This window comes from Wyeomyia smithii, chromosome 2 (genome assembly GCF_029784165.1).
Source record: "Wyeomyia smithii strain HCP4-BCI-WySm-NY-G18 chromosome 2, ASM2978416v1, whole genome shotgun sequence".
NCBI lineage: Eukaryota > Metazoa > Arthropoda > Insecta > Diptera > Culicidae > Wyeomyia > Wyeomyia smithii.
In genome coordinates this window covers 96,435,662-96,452,610 of record NC_073695.1, presented here as the reverse complement: position 1 = coordinate 96,452,610, position 16,949 = coordinate 96,435,662, and the positions used below count along the sequence as shown (strand labels likewise).

The following is a 16,949-nucleotide window of genomic DNA, read 5'->3' as shown; positions in this document are numbered from 1 at the left end:
AGTTTTCCCGCCCCAACAGGTCACTTGATGTTTGAATTCGTGAGCTTAGACTTATTTGATGTCTCTAAGGTAAAGGTTTTCCAAAAAGTTTCAAACAGCTTTCTTTCCTAATAAACTGCAACTCATGTCTTGTAAGAAAACATGCTGGTAAAGGCAACAGTTTCGTACTGCACAGGTGGAGCAGAGCGCCGTATCATTGCAGTGGTACACAATTTCTATTCGTGTGCAATCAAGGAAAAACTGCAATCCCCTGCTGATGGTGATTAAAGATTATCTGATGGATTTGGTTCCCATTTAAACTATAAATTACTCAATAAGAATTGAAAATTTTCTGCAACGGTTATGAGTTATAAGTTATTTTTATCTCATTTTATCTTTTTGCCTTTCTCCTAGAAAGGTATAGCAACCACTGCAAAAACTAAAGGTATAAAAAAGCTCAAAAGGGTTGGATGTCGTATATCACTCGACTCAGATCGACGAGCAGAGCATTTTCTGTATGTGTGTGAGTATGTGTGTGTATGTGTGTGTGTGTATGTGTGTGTGTGTGTGTGTATGTGTGTGTATGTAACGCTCTCCCAATCTCACTCGATTTTCTCAGAGATGGCTGGACCGATTTGAATGAAATTAATTGCAAATGAAAGGTCTAGTTGCCTCATAAGACCCTATTGAATTTTATTGTAATCGGATTCTTAGTTTAGAGGTTATGTATCAAAATGTGAAAATCACGAAACATCAATATCTCAGAAACTACTCAACCGATTTAAACAAAATTAATTTCAAAAGAACGGTCTAGCTAAAAAACCCTCAACTTTCGAATTTTATGAAGATTGAACCTGTGGTTCAGAATTTATGGAAATAAACGTGTTCTGGAGACTATTTCATCTCACTCATGTTTCTCAGAGATGGCTGAACCGATTTTCATAAAATTAGTGTCATATGGAAGGTCTTGCTGCCCCATAAGACCCAATTGTTTTTTTTGTAATCGGACTATTACCTTGCCTGTTATGTTTAAGAATGTGAAATCCAGGTATGAAAAGAAACATATTCCAAAGACTACATAAACTCACTTACTTTTCTCAGAGATGGTTGAACCGATTTCCACAAAATTAATGTCAAATGAAAGGTCCAGCTGCCTCATAACACCCTATTGAATTTTGCTGTAATCGGACAGTAGCTTCGTCTGTAATAAATCGAAATGTGAAAATCACGAAACTTCATTATCTTAGAAACTACACAACCGATTTGAACAAAATTGATATAAGATGAACGGGCTAGTTAAGGGTTAGCTGATGAATGATTGAACACGTGGTTTTAAATGTTGCTGCCCTATACGTTCCCTTTCCATTTGGTTATATTTGAACTTAAGCAACCGTTATGTATTAAATTGTTAAAACAACGAAAATCTATTTTCTCAAAGATTACACGACTTATTTTAACATCACTAGTGTCTACAGGGTTGATATTTGTTTACACTCTTGAGTGAAAGTGAAAAAAAGCATCCATAAACGTTATTTTTGCCTTTCTCCTAGAAAGGTATAGCAATCACTTGCAAAACCGAAAGCATAAAAGTGCTCCAAAGGGCCGAATGGCATATATCACTCGACTCAGCTTGACGAGCTGAGCATTTTCTGTATGTGTGTGTGTATGTGTGTGTGTGTATGTGCAGATTTTTATTCTCACTCACTTTTCTCAGAGATGGCTGGACCGATTTGCATGAAATTAATTGCAAATGAATGGTCTTGTTGCCTCATAAGACCCTATTGAATTTTATTGTAATCGGATTTTTAGTTTAGAGGTTATGTTTAAAAATGTGAAAATCACGAAACAACAATATCTCAGAAACTACACAACTGATTTTAACAAAATTGGTCTCAAAAGAACGGGCTACCTAGAAAACCCTTAACTTTTGAATTTGATGAAGATTGAACTTGTGGCTCAAAAGTTATGAAAAGAAACGTGTTCTGAAGACTGTTTAATCTCACTCATGTTTCTCAGAGATGGCTGGACCGATTTTCATAAAATCAGTGTCAAAAGGAAGGTGAAGTTGCCTCATGAGACCTTATTGATTTATTTTGCAATCGGACTATTACTTTGCCTGTTATGTTTAAGAATGTGAAATCCAGCTTTGAAAAGAAACATATTCCGAAGACTACTTGGACTCACTCACTTTTCTCAGAGATGGCCGATCCGATTTCCACAAAATTAGTATCAAATGAATGGTCTAGCTTCCTCAGAAGACCCTATTGAATTTTACTGTAATCTAACTGTAACTTCACTTGTCACTTGTCACTTGTGAAAATCACGAAACTTCATTATCTCAGAAACTACACAACCGATTTGATTATTATTATTATCAGATGACCGGGCTAGTTAAGGGTTAACTGATGAATTATGTTTGAACACGTGGTTTCAAAGTTTGGCTGCCCTACACGTGCCCATTTCATTTGATTATAATCGCACTAAGCAGCCGTTATGTATTAAATTGTTAATAAAACAACGAAATTCTAATATCTCAAAGATTACACGACTTATTTGAACATAACTAGTGTCATACGAACGAGTCATCTCCCAAACTTGCAAATAACAAACTTCATAACAATTTGATATGTGGTTCAAAAGTTATGGAAAGAAAAGAATTTCATAGGCTATTTAAAACTATACCTTCTTCGATCAATATATGTGGCCACAATGTAATTTAAATGTGGTATCGTACCATTTGAATGTTCCCTTTCTCCTTCTTTTATTTTGCTATTTCTTGAGCATTTACATTACGCAAATTTCATATTTCATTTTTCTATTACAACATCATTATTTTAGAACCCAAAAAGTGAATACACATTTACTGGATTGAAGCGTTCATGTAAATCTACTTTTACAAATAATAAGTTTGAATGAGAAAGGCTGGGTCTGACCGCTAGGTCGATTGATTTAGATTTTTAAATTTTCGTTATTAAATTCGCCGGTCCTTGAACGATCGCTTTTTGAAACATACAGTTACATTTTGCCACAAAAAAAATTTTAATGCATTTTTTAGCGCTCAAAACGTGCATTTTTTGGGAACAACGTTCCCATTTGCACTTAAAACAAAATACTCATAAAAGCGATCGTTCAAGGACCCGGCACACTTCTTAACTAATAAAATAATATGAGTTTTTTTATTTCGGTTGATCCGCTGAGTCTCTATCATGATCACCGCAAGCCTCTGCAAAAAATAGCGTTTCGGGGAAACGGCCATTACTCCAGTAATAATTGGTATATCTCAAAATTTGATTTTGAGTATTTTTGCCTTTCTCCTAGAGAGGTATAGCAATCACTGTAAAAACCAAAGGTATAAAAGTGTCCCAATGGCCGAATGTCGTATACCACTCGATCCCTTTCGACGAACTGAGCATTTTCTGTATGTATATATGTATGTGTGTGTGTATGTGCAATTTTTTTTCTCACTCACTTTTATCAGAGATGGCTGGACCGAATTCCATAAAATTAATTGCAAGTGAAAGTTCTAGTTACGCCAAAGGGTGCTATTGAATTTCAATGTAATCGGATTTTTAATTTAGAACTTATGTATCAAAATGTAAAAATCACGAAACATCAACATCTCAGAAACCACATAACCGATTTCAATAAAGCTGGTTTCAAATGGTTGGGCTGTCTCCAGAACCCTTAACTTTTAAATTTCGTTATGATTGGTCATATGGTTCAAAAGTTATATAAATAAAAGTTATCCTGAGGTTGTTTAAACTCACTCATTTTTCTCAGTGATGGCCGATTTTCACAGAATTAGTGTCAAATGAAAGGTCTAGTTACCCCATAGGTTGCTATTGAATTTCACTGCAATCGGATTGTAACTTTGTCCGTTGTTCATAAAAATGTGAAATCACATAATGAAAGTAAATATATTGACTTTCTCTTAACAATCACTGGCTAATTGAAGGGTAGAAAAGTGATCCAAATGGCCGAATGTCATATACTACTCGACTCAGTTCGACGAATCAAGCATTTTTTGCAAATATGCATGTTTTGGTGTATATGTTTGAGCGTGGGTGTGTACGTGTGTATGTGCACCTTTTTTTCGCACTCACTTATCTCAGAGATGGTCTGACCGATTCTTTCTATCTTGGTGTCAACTGAAGGGTCTTTTTGCCGCTTAGGTTGCTGCAATGAAATTAATTGCAAATGAAAGGTCTAGTTGCCCTATAAGACCCTATTGAATTTAATTGAAATCTGATTTCTAGTTTAGAGGGTATGTATCAAAATGTAAAAATCACGAAACATCAATATCTCAAAAACTACACAACCGATTTTAACAAAATTGGTTTCAAATAAACGGGCTACCTAAAAAACCCTCAACTTTTGAATTTTATGAAGATTGAACATGTGTTTCAGAAGTTATGGAAAGAAACGTGTTCTGGAAGGTCTTGTTGCCCCATAAGACCCTATTGATTGTTTTTTGCAAACGAATTATCACTTTGCCTGTTATGTTTAAAAATGTGAAGTCCAGCTATGAAAAGAAACATATTACGAAGACTACTTGGACTCACTCACTTTTCTCAGAGATGGTTGAACCGATTTCCACAGAATTAGTATCAAATGAAAGGTCTAGCTGCCTCATAACACCTTATTGAATTTTGCAGTAATCGGACTGTAACTTCGTCTGTAATGTATCGAAATGTGAAAATCACGAAACTTCATTATCTCAGGAACTACACAACCGATTTGAACAATATTGATATCAGGTGAACGTGCTAGTTAAGGGTTAGCTGATGAATTATGTTTGAACACGTGGTTTCAAAGTTTGGCTGCCCTAAACGTTACCTTTTCGTTTGATTGAAATCAAACTTAAGCAACCGTTATGTTGGTAAAACAACGAAAGTCTATTATCTCAAGTATTACACGACTTATTTGAACATAACTGGTGTCATTCAAACGAGTCATCTCTCAAACTTACAAATAACAAACTTCATATCAATTTGATATCTGGTTCAAAAGTTTTGTAAAGAAAAGAAATTCAAAGACTATTCAACACTATAGCTGCTTTGGTCAATAGCTATGGCCTCAACATGATTTAAATGCGGTATCGTACTATCTAAACGTTTCCGCATCGCTCGTGATTAAATTGTTCAAAATTTAGAGTCATTTCTTTTATTTAGCTATTTCTCAAGCACTAACATTACGTCAAATTTCATATTTTATACTTTAATAACAACTTCAATATTTTAGAATCCAAAGAGTGAATCTTTATTGGATTTAAGCATTCATGTGATTTTTTTTTTACAAAAAATAAGTTTAAATGAGAAAGACTGAGTCTGACCGCTAGGTGGATTAATTTAGGTTTTTCTGTTGTTGATAAACTGTACTTTTAGAAAAATACTCCTGTGATGCAATGAAAATGGTGCTATGCACTTAAAAATAGATTCAAACTTCCCTCATTTATCTCGACCAAAAAGGTATATAACCCCTTTAAGCCCATGCAGGTCCCGTGAAGTTTTGGCCAGGTTTGGCGAGTTGCCACTACAGCCGGGAAGTCATCCAGTGGTACCACGATAATAACCCAGCAAACAAATTGGTTCATATAACTCGCGCTCAACTCTGTTAAGTGAACCCTTATTTGGTCAAAAATGATTATATAAGATGCATGAAATGCGCCTATGTGTACAAATCTGGAGGCCATGTACCTGCATTGTGAAAAAAAAAATTGTTACGATTTTGTAAAACTTCGCAGGCTATCTTAAATGGCCTCATTTAAAACCTTAAATTGCATTCTATATTACACGTTAAATTGCTTCATATATAACCTAATACAGGTCGTACTCGATTATCCGTAGACTCGATTAACCGGAATTCCTTTATCCGGAATTTTAGACTCGATTATCCGGAATTTAATTTTTTAGTGTTTGTTTCTAATTTTTATTTTGAAATTTTACCTTTACCATCCCTTCTGGCGCATTTGTTACCATTTATGTCACTTCAGGCATGTTTGGGACATGTTCGAATTAAGTGAAAATAATCAATGTCCAAATCATTTTTTTTTATTTCTCAAGATTTTACCCATTTTCGCTTCAGAAATAATTTCTGGTTACGCCACTGCATCAAATAAAATAAAAGAAAAGAAAATATTTATTTAATGTTCGTTAAGAGCAAATTTTAATATTTTTCCGGAGATTCGATTATCCGGGAAACTTGATTATCCGGAATGAATTTTTTTTTATGTTCCGGATAATCGAATCCGACCTGTATTGCGTTTTATAGCATCTAAATGTTATACGAAAAAAAACAAATTTAATGTTGCATCTTATGGAATTTCAACCTGATATACATATTCAAACGACTTAGAAATAACATCCTTGCAAATTTTCATTTTAAACGTAGAGAAATGATTTGTATTGATATTTTTTCCTTAAAGTACAGTGAATTACCTTTGTTTTGATGTATTAACATTATTTGTACGTAAATTCGTTACCGAGATACAGATGATTTCATTATTCCGGATTTTAAATGGACATAGCTTTAGTTGTTGGATTATATGACATGATAGCTAGAAATTTAACTACTCTTCAAAATTCACTCATCATTATTTTTTGGGTGTTTTACGGCTATAAACTATAAAATAAATTGATTACGAAAATTACAAATATTTTCGTATAAATGTTATATCTCGAGATTGGCTCATATTACTTTGGGATGACAGTTGTTTCTTACGTGAAATTTTTCAAGAAACACGATAAAATTATCAAATTTAAAATAAAAATGGCTGCATTTGCCGAAAAATGTAAATTTAGTTTTCAAATACAAAAATAATCTATCTGGCAACACTTTCAGTCAAAAATTATATTTTTTTGGATTCCTTGGTTTATTTTCTTTAAAAATCATCTATCAGTATTTTGCGGACGTCCTACATCTATGAATTGAAAGAAAAAGAAAAATGGAATTTTGAACAAAAATTGCCTGACTTTGTCACAAAGAGGGGGGTCCCACAGAGCGGGGGGTATTCCAATTGACACCAAAATTGGGATTTTTTCATAGTGAACCTAGATGAATAATTCCCCCAGCTTTAAGCCAAATCCGTGATGGTCGTGTCCAAGTTTATTCTTTTCCGTGGTCACTTCGTATGGAATGACCCATATGGCAACCACCAAATTTGATATTCGCAAAAGAAGGCGCTTTCTTTCCTTCTTCCATTAGTTTGAGTTGTTTGAGCAGTTCCATGAAGAAATTCAAAATTTAAAGTTATTTTGGTAAGTCAAGCTTTGATGAAAAAGGGTGATGAAGAAGGGTCCATAAAAAAGTATTATTTTCCAGTTAACGGGGGGTTCATCAATTTGTTTATCCAGGTGCAGTTTCTTTACTTAATTCCTTTGACATCTTCATGTAAACAGTGGCCCGGTCTCGTCGGGAATTGCTCATACTTCTGAAATTTTTCGCAATCTGTAGTTACTAGTATGATTTTTACTAATAGTAATGCATTTCCAATTTAAAGTTGGCCCTGTTAAACAATATGAAAAATTTAATTCATTCCGATATTCTATCAAATTCAGTACTTGCTCAAAAGATATCTCATATATTTAAATACCATTGTATTGCTAGAAAGCGGCAGATTGTAACAGCAAACTTTTTATGTTATTCATTTGCAGATCAACGCTAACCAGCAATGAATCAACCGCGACCATTTCGAAAGCCTCCCGACGTGGAGGAAGCACTCTCCTCGATGCTGTGGACTCCCTACGATAATAACGGATCCGATACGGACTCTTCGCAGGACGAGGAACCGTGCTCACTGACGGACCCGACAATCGCTGTCGGACGATATAGCAATAATAATCATCTCATCCAATCAACGCGAACGATGAAGCGAAGCTTTTCCGAGTGGAATTATCACAGCTCGAGTGATAGCGTACAACCCGTCAAAGCACCGCTTTTCCTGGCAGCCGCGAACGCGATAGGCAGTGGTGAACCCGGCAGTCGCTACAGTTACCCGTACTATAGCCTGCACCCAGCAGTTAGCGGTGTTGGGGCCGACTGTTATTGGAATAGTAATAATATTTACACTAATGGCTATCCTAATCCTGCGCTGGCCACGCCATCGGTGCCGTCGGGAACCGCACTGGATTACTACTGGAAACAACTTCGTCCGACGGTGTCAGCTACAATGTTTGCGAACCCGGGGGCGGCCGTATCTGCGCCATCAGCCGCAACAACACTGTTGCCGTTCAGTTTACTCAGTGTCGATCCGCTGCGGCCGGCACCCGAAGGCACAGGAGCAGCCTACAGTTTCTACGAGGACGATATGATCAACTCCAATATGATGGCTGGCGTCGGTGACACCTTTGTCGATTATCAGGTAAAGTGGCACATGCAATTGAGCTATTTGCGAATCGGGTGGATCCAGCTAAAAGTACTAAGTTGGACTGCTGTGTTTTGGTTTGTGGACGATAGATTAAACGTAATCAACCGAAATTTGTAATATGGCTTAAGGGTAATATAATCGTGAAATTTTTATCAGACGTTTGTTATAATTTTTTCAATGACAATTTATCAATTTATAAATTTATCATTTCATCAATTCATGATTGTCTCGGGCTACCTCAAACATTGTCTCGGGCTACCTCAAACATCACATCACTCACCGTTCTACTAACTGCTGTTACTCATTCTTTATTGTTAAAGTTGTAGCAGCAAATCGGTCGTTAACCTTCCAAAAGTAAAATTGAATTTTGTCAAGTGCTTCAACTTTACGTTCACGAGTGACAGTATCGTAGCCGAGATTAATGGATTGCCTGGGGCGGTACTTGTTTTGTTACCCGTGTGATCAATTAAACATATGTTGTTTATGTTTTAAAATGCCGGTCGATGTTCCGATATCTTTCCTAGCGTGTACACGTGGCGCATTAATCCGATTGTGGCGTCTATTCACCGTAAAACTCAAAATGGTGATAGCACAGCGAGCTTGATTTGTATGTTGCATACAATGTTGAAACCTCTGCAGGGTAGAACAAAAACGAACCAGGACAACCAATTATTGTCCCAATTTTCTCCTTTTTTTGTGCTGTTATGCGGGAAATCAACTGCATATCATAAGCCTGTTTTTTAAAATGGAGGTTATGCAGAACCGGCTGTCGACAGATCGACGAAATGCAATCCCGAAAGGGAGAAAATTGAATCGAGAATGTTGCAAAACAAAGCCAACAGCAGCATGCGGCAAAAAAAAGCAAAAAGCGAAAAACACAACTTGCTTGACAAGCTCGCGATGCTCGTTCGATCTCTCGGTGCTCGGTACTTAGGTAGGTGTACCTGCTTGCTGCCGGCCCTTTGCCATGCACAATATGCTGGGTCCCAGTGATGCTGATGATACCGGTGACGAAGAAGCTTGAAGAGGGGAAGCAAGCAAGACGATTCCAATCTTTCTCCTTACCGGCACTGTTTGCTGCTGGCATCACGTTAGGGCATTCAATGGGCCGCGGGGTTGAGCAGGCAAAAACATAACCCTCTAACCCCACCACCCATTGCCTCCCGCGGGAAGATGAACCGTTTTATGATCTGCCCCGTAAATCATGCGGTTGGCACAGAGACTTGCTCCGCTTTACCTGGATTCCAACCTTCGCGAGACCTAAGTGTTATAAATATTCTTCGTTGGAGTGTGTGCTCTTCTTTAATTTGCTATTTTTGTGTTCTTGCTTTACTTCTCTCTTTTAGCAGGTTTATCCCATCGCCCCGGTTGGTGTTGCAAATGTTGCCGCTGGTGGTGACTGTGCCTACCTGAGTAGGTACCAACAGCCGCAGCGTCAATTTTCGTCCATGCCTTCGTCGTGTTCGTCCTCGGCTGCATCAGGTTACAACCTGGTGAACGACAACAATAATAACTACAACTATGACAATAACAACAGTCTATGCAGAATTTCCGCAATATTTAAGCCAGTCATGCGCAGCGGTAACGGCAACAACGGCAACGTCGGAGACCTATATTTCTCAAAACATCAACAACAACATCGGCCACGCTCGGAGAATGCGACTGGCTCAATTGCTAGCAACACCAACACCACGCTCGTACTGCAGGATGAACATCATGTTGCGTGCGATAGAAATGAACCGACTTGGCCAAAACGGAATAGGCAAAACATGAGCCCGTTAAACGGCTACCACCACATCGAAGGTGGTTGTGAGGGTGCAACCGTCATGGAAGCAGCTGACGATGAACGTTGCGGCGGTGTGGGAAGGGGCCGGAGAATGACAGCAACAACGTCGTCGGCTGGGGTTCCGATGAATGGTTCGGATCGTGCCGCGTTTAGTAGTGTGCGGATAGTGAACGGAGAAGCATACGCGTTTACAAGTGATCTTACCGCGTCGGACCGTCGTTTGATCGCTGCTGCGACCGACCGACAAACGATCGACCGAAATTGCAGTTACAGTGACAATAATCATACTCGAAACGGTGGAAGTGGTTCCGGTAGGGCTTTAGAGAATCTAAGAGATTTCGGTCGCAGCGTTCGAGATCGGTTCGTGGATATTATGCGGCTCAACGTGCCTGCGGCCCCCGAGGGCAGCCGGACCAGTGTTTACATACCGTCCTCGGAAGGGACGATGCTGGATAGTGCAATTATAAACGGCGAGGGGGGAACAAGACCGACCCTGACCATTCAGGTGAATCGTGTTGATACCAATAACCAGGAGCAGAATGATGTCGTGAATAATGCATCCTCTGGGGTGAGCATCGTAAATTGCTACCGTGAGTCACCGAAATGCGCCGAAAATCCTAGTGATCAAGAGTGTGTTGTTGTACCCAACAAAGGCCAGGATGGCACCGAAGAAGGTCAATTCTTTCCCAGTGAGGTTAACAGTGGTAATCTGAATCCTACGGTAATCGATAAAAATCATATAAATATCAGTGCAAATGCAGAGCAAATGGTTCATGTTTCTAACACAGTAGTGCAAAAAGATCCCAATCTAATCGAGCATAGTTATAGTGTGAAGAATAGTGCTAACAATCAAACTCCCGCTTACCCCCAAACGGATATCGATCGCATCGAACCAGCAGGCAACCGTACCTACACTTCAACCGAGGCCCAAACCGACGATCCTCATGGCAACGGTGGTGAAATTCCCGGACCGTACATCCATCACTCGGCCATCGTCTCCGGTGGCCTCGCACATACCCCTCCCCATCCTCCTCCACCGACTCATCCCGCGACCCTGCTCCTGACGCCACCCGGTTCGGAGTTTAGCACTCGCGAACATCGACGCCGGGAGAGACGCGAGCGTCGCCAAGCGCGCAACCGAATGCAGCATGTCCACCCGATGGACCAGCCGCCTCCGCCGCCGGCCATGCTTCGGCCGCCCCCAATCGAAATCATACCAGATATTCTGCACAGCCATTTGCCGCCGCCATACACGACGTTACCGATGGGGGCCACGGTGCTGCCGGCGCCGATTCTACCGGCCGTCCCAGTGCACCATCGGGGGGCGGCCGACGACTGCCGGTACTCGTTCCCGATTCCGATCATAAGAAGGTAAGTGGTAGTGGTTTACGATGTTTCAAATATTGCTGCACTGAAGGTTAGGTCAGAATTGCTGTGATATTTACGTGGTTCGAGAGTGGAGATAATTTATGGCTCTTCGGCGTTTGATTGCGAAATTACAAACTTTTAATTTTCAAATTTTCCTAATCAAAATTTTAAAAAATTATCTTGCTGATCGAACTCTGCAGGTTGTCTATCAGAATTAAAAATCTGCTAGATTTCCTGTCAGAGCAGGTGTGCCTCAAGGTTCAGTCTTGGGTCCAGTCCTGTACAACATTTTTACTTTAGATCTTCCGGATTTGTCTCGAGAATGCACAAAGTCATTGTTCTGCGATGACACAAGCATTTCCATAAAAGGAAAAAGTCTTCGTGTCATAAGCAGTTGATTGCAGAAAAGTTTAGATATGTTTTCTTCCTACTTGCTAAAGTGGAAAATTTCTCGCAATGCTTCTAAAACTCAAATGATAATTTTTCCCCATAAGACTAGGGCTTCTTTCCTCAAGCCAAACAATAATCACGTTGTCAAGATGAATGGGGTTATTTTAAGTTGGTCTGACAAGGTGAAGTACTTGGGACTAATTTACGATTGAAAACTTATTTTCAAAGAGCACATTGAGAGTATACAAGCCAAGTGCATCAAATATACGAGATGTAATATCCTCTCATTAACAGGAATTCCAAACTTTGTTTAAAGAACAAACTTTTGATTTACAAACAAATTTTTAGACCAACAATGCTTTATGCTGTACCGATCTGGTCAAGTTGCTGTTCAACAAGAAAGAAAAAGCTTTAAAGGATTCAGAATAAAATTCTGAAAATGATTTTGAAGCGTCCTTTTTGGTTTGGTACACTCGAATCACATAGACTTACTGGTTTTCAACACCTAAAATTATAATTTTTCTAATAGTGCTGAGAAGTCACCATTTGTGATTGGACACACATACTCATTATTTACTAATATTTATCATAAATACTTAAACTACTAGCAAGCAGCCTTATTAACATAGTTAACATAGTTTACACTAGTTTTCGGTTTTAAAGACCATTTATTGCTTTTGTTATTTTGGTCCCCGTGGTTCTGTAGTTAGCGATGTCGGTCGGCTAGCTCTCTTACACGGTTGTAATATTGGGTTCGATTCCCAATCAGGTCGAGGATCTTTCCGAGCTTTCTCGACTCAGCACTGGGGCACGGTGCATCGTTGTACGTATCCTACAACATGCAAAAGGTGCCGGAAACAATATCGATAACGAATTCTGTCAACTAATCTAGCATTAGCTCCCAAGGCTATATTGTTGTTGTATATTGCTTCTGAGATTCACATTGAAAATAACATACCTCTTTGTAAATTTCGAACCAACTTTAGTCGATATGATAGTGAATCCTAAATCTCAGCACATCATCTCAGATCTCATTTTATTTTTATCTATGAACAAGGTGTAGCAAAATTGACATCTCGACTTAAAAAAATGCATTGGATATTGCTGCTTTTTTAATAGAGAATAGCGGAAATGCTCCATTATTCATCTCATTAATTGTTATGTACTCGGCAATTTTAACACACGTAAGTACTCGGCAGGGTACCCGGGTACCCACGAAAATGAACTGCATCTCACTTCTTCAATTATTGACCGATTTTCGATTTTGACGCGTCAAAAGATTGGAAAATTTGTCTATTTTTAGTATATGAGGTCGAAAGAGCCTTTGGTCTTCATGTTCAAGGTCTAGAATCTGCTCCGAGATGGCCATTTCGGATAACTTATCAAATGGACTCAAAATGAATGAAAATTAACTCCTGGAGTGATATCATGAATTTTGATAGCAATGTTGGTCGGTTTTATCGACATTTGTACTAATTTGTCTTACCGGGACATGCTCCCGAAGATCCGGATTTACAGGAACCATATGTGGTCACTGGTTCAGGTCGGTCTTACATTCTAAAAGAAGACAGATTTTCCAATCTTATGACAGGCCAAGATCGAAAATCGGTCAAGAAATGAAAAAGCTAGAAGCATTTCATTTTGTGGGTACCCGGGTACCCTGCCGAGTACTTATGGGGTAAATAAATACGAAACCTTCCCCATCGACCCCCCCCCCCCTGCTGCTATAAATAGTCTGATGATTAGAAATGGTTTATTTCCACTAGTTAGGAGCATTCCATAGATTTCAGCTGGCTGAGTTGAGGTTGTCCTTGTTTTTTAAAGCAATAAAGTCTGAAAAGGTACCCGGGTACCCTGCCGAGTACATAACGGTTAAGCTGATATTCACGAAAAATGCTCAGATTAAACACCAAATTTAAACGAAATCATTGAACAAATAAACAAAATACGATTACGTACTCTTATGGAATCGTTCAGCATTGTATATTTAGTAAACTTAGCTAGATTTTGCTGGATTTTGTGAAACAAACCATTTTTCACAACGCTTCCACATCCACCTCAAAACTTGAATCACTGCTCAATTATTCATCTCACGACGCCCCCATATTCATAACACTGTTAATCATGAATGAATCACATTATCATGAATGAACGTAGCCGCAGCCCATCGTAGTAGGTTACCTAGATATCCGCTGTAGTTGTTTACATGCAAAATTGGTAACCTAGGTAGCCACTACAGTGCTGTCGATTTAAAATAAAATTAAAATAAAATTTAAAAAAATAAGATTAAAATAAAAAGTTGTCTTCTCTCTGATTGGATTAAATGTGTTTTCGAGGTCAGATGCCCGACTATAATGTCCAATTTAGTGCTTTCAAGTGAGTTTTTGAGGATTATACTTTATGAGGAATCTAAAGTGAACTAAGAAGAATTCATTCCATGGATTAGAAGATATTTTTAAAAACAAAATATGCGTTTTTTCCTGTTTTCAATTGTGTTTTCATGTTGTATGAGATGAATATATGGGCTGAGATGAATAATGAAGCAGTTCCCCTATAAAGTTTGAACTATACTTACGGAATATTCCTATCTTGTTTTTATAATTTCAGCTATGTAATTACCATTCCGAAACTTGTTACAAAACAGATTTTTTTTTTTCGTATGATCTAGAATCTTTTAAAAGGTACGTTTGATTATATGTGATTGTGTTTTCAGGTAGTTCAAGTCAGAAATGCTCTTAGTTGATCACATCCCAAGTGTAGCCATTATTTTCTCCAATGAGCGTCTTTCTAATTTGAGTTGCATCAACAATCATGATTTGTAGTTAAAACAATTTTCACTCAGACACATTACTGACTAAAATATAGTTTAAATTTTTGTGGGAAAATTTAAGAAATATAGTAAAAGTTGTTCTTTGAAAATATTATTTAATAATTTTTGTTGCGTCTTGCAACAAGATTCAAGAATTTTTTCATTTATTTTCTTTAACCTCATATGACTGAACAGCCTTAAAAGGGCCAGCACCCTCTCAGAATCCAATGATAATTGGGGGTGTATGAATCCTACTAAACTAAGTAACTTTGTACACTTTTTTTTTCAAAAAAATATCTAGACTAACAATTGTAAAGGACTGAAATCTATGTGTCTGAATGACACGAGATAGAGAATTTTTTATTCTTTATTTTATGTTCTAAACTTCTATTTGGAAATACTGAAAAAAAATAAGGAAGAGGTGGGTTTAAAAAAATAGTTGGTAAAAAAAGACGGACATCTCAGATTTTTTTCATATTAGGTGTTGATCCTTTAAACGGTACAGAGATCCATTTTGGGCACTTTCTTTTTTCCGGTCAATGGTCAAACGCTCGTTGTAACGATTCAAAACGCGAGTTACCGTAAATTGAATCTTTCCCAGCTTCCTGCTGATTGTACGACGAGAAAGATTCGGATTTTCGAGGTATGTGCGCAAAATTTCTTTACGCCTCTTCTGTTCTTCCGACTCCAACTTCGCAACGATTACACTGGCAGCTGAGTGCAACTTACACAATACACATTGAACAAATTTCTCCCGAATGTTTAATAGAAAATACCCAATCAGTAAAAAGTTAGAGCCATTTGATAATGATGCAATTTGATTCCGTACACCCTTTAAATTAAGATTCAGCCTAACCATAAATTGATACCAAAATTTGCTATAATTTGTTCCGTAGTTGGAAGAGACTTAAATCGAAAATGTGATTTTTGTATTAATTTAAAGTCAGGAAAAGGCCAAAAGCTACAATCAAAAATTCATCCCTAATTACCCACAAAAAACTAAAATTTCTGGAGCTTGAGCTAGAACGACCGCACATTTCGTATTTGCTCCTCTGTGATCGATATGAGCTAGTGAAGTTGCACAGAAAACCACGTACTTGGGATTAGTTTGCCATCTTCAGTATACAACAATTCCGTAGCTACCAGTTTGCATGGATCGATAACGGCACCGGCGTCCGTACGATCGTTAGGACAAGGAAGGAGGTGTTACAGTCGTTGTTGTTGGGGACCGAGTTTACCTCTGCATGTCCACGACTGCGACGGAAAGAAAGGGTTTTGCCACCGTGGTAAGTGACTAAGTCGGACAGAGTTGTGCGTGAATTTAATTCGTTGCGAAGTACGATAAGTATTTTTCTCGTCAAAGCCCAGAGGCCTATACGAGTGGCGCGCGCAAATACCAGAAGCACCTAAATGTTTAAATGTTTGTCTATTACTATTTGCGAGTACGGGCTATTATTGAAGCAACAGGGGCGATTTTTGACCAAATTTTTATGCATCTTTGCGACTGCGGTGGAAAGGAAGGTTTGTGTTTTTATGTCACCGTGGAATCGAATGGGTGAATTAATGGAATCGAGCAATGTTGCGCGCGAAACTCCCTTATTAGGAAAACGAACGATGAGTACTTTTCTTGCCAAACTCCGCAAAAGATGGGCGCTTAAAAGCGGTTCTTCAGACATATACATCGCGTTTTGGCTAATCACAATATTTCTAGACCGAACGATCTTCGACTAAACGGTCACAGTGTGACATGAACAAATGTGTGGGAATACCGAAAGCATTTATATGAGCAAAATTCTTTCGGACCAGAAACGCGTTTACACCGAAGCATTATGCATGACCGCTTTATTCTGTCCTACCGACGCAGACACTCGGCAACACGACATTTTACGCCGATTCTCTCTTAGTTGTTAATGCAAGTGTAACCTATTAAATAGAAAAAATGGCAATGTTTCATGCATCCAAAGCTTTATTATTTAAAAAAATGCTGACCAAAATACAGTCGTAAGTTTCTTGACAAAATGCCAAACTAGTCATAATTGGGACATATACTATGTCCCCTCTGCTCAAATGCTTCCCTTTTTCGATTTTTCTAGCAATCGAAAAAGTGAAGCATAAGATTCCTGCTCACATCAATGCGCCATACTTCAAACTTCCATAAATCACACCAATACTCTCTGGATGAAAACATCTTCTGCTAATAAAACGCTGCTTGGAGCCTGACCGCGCGATGTTAAGCGATGAGTAACTTTTTG

The 16,949-nt window shown here is 38.4% G+C and overlaps 1 protein-coding gene across 4 annotated transcripts in view; it reads left to right on the top strand.

Annotated features, from left to right (window-relative positions):
- The window catches only part of LOC129722666 (uncharacterized), a 395,463-nt gene that overhangs the window by 41,931 nt on the left and 336,583 nt on the right, over positions 1-16,949 (top strand). For 3 of the 4 annotated variants that reach the window (XM_055676305.1, XM_055676304.1, XM_055676306.1), the window contains 2 exons: positions 7,632-8,338; positions 9,691-11,501. In XM_055676305.1, coding sequence (XP_055532280.1) covers positions 7,649-8,338; positions 9,691-11,501 — 2,501 coding nt within the window. In that variant the 5' untranslated portion in view covers positions 7,632-7,648. The remainder of the gene's footprint in view (positions 1-7,631; positions 8,339-9,690; positions 11,502-16,949) is intronic. The other variant, XM_055676307.1, reaches the window with a different exon arrangement.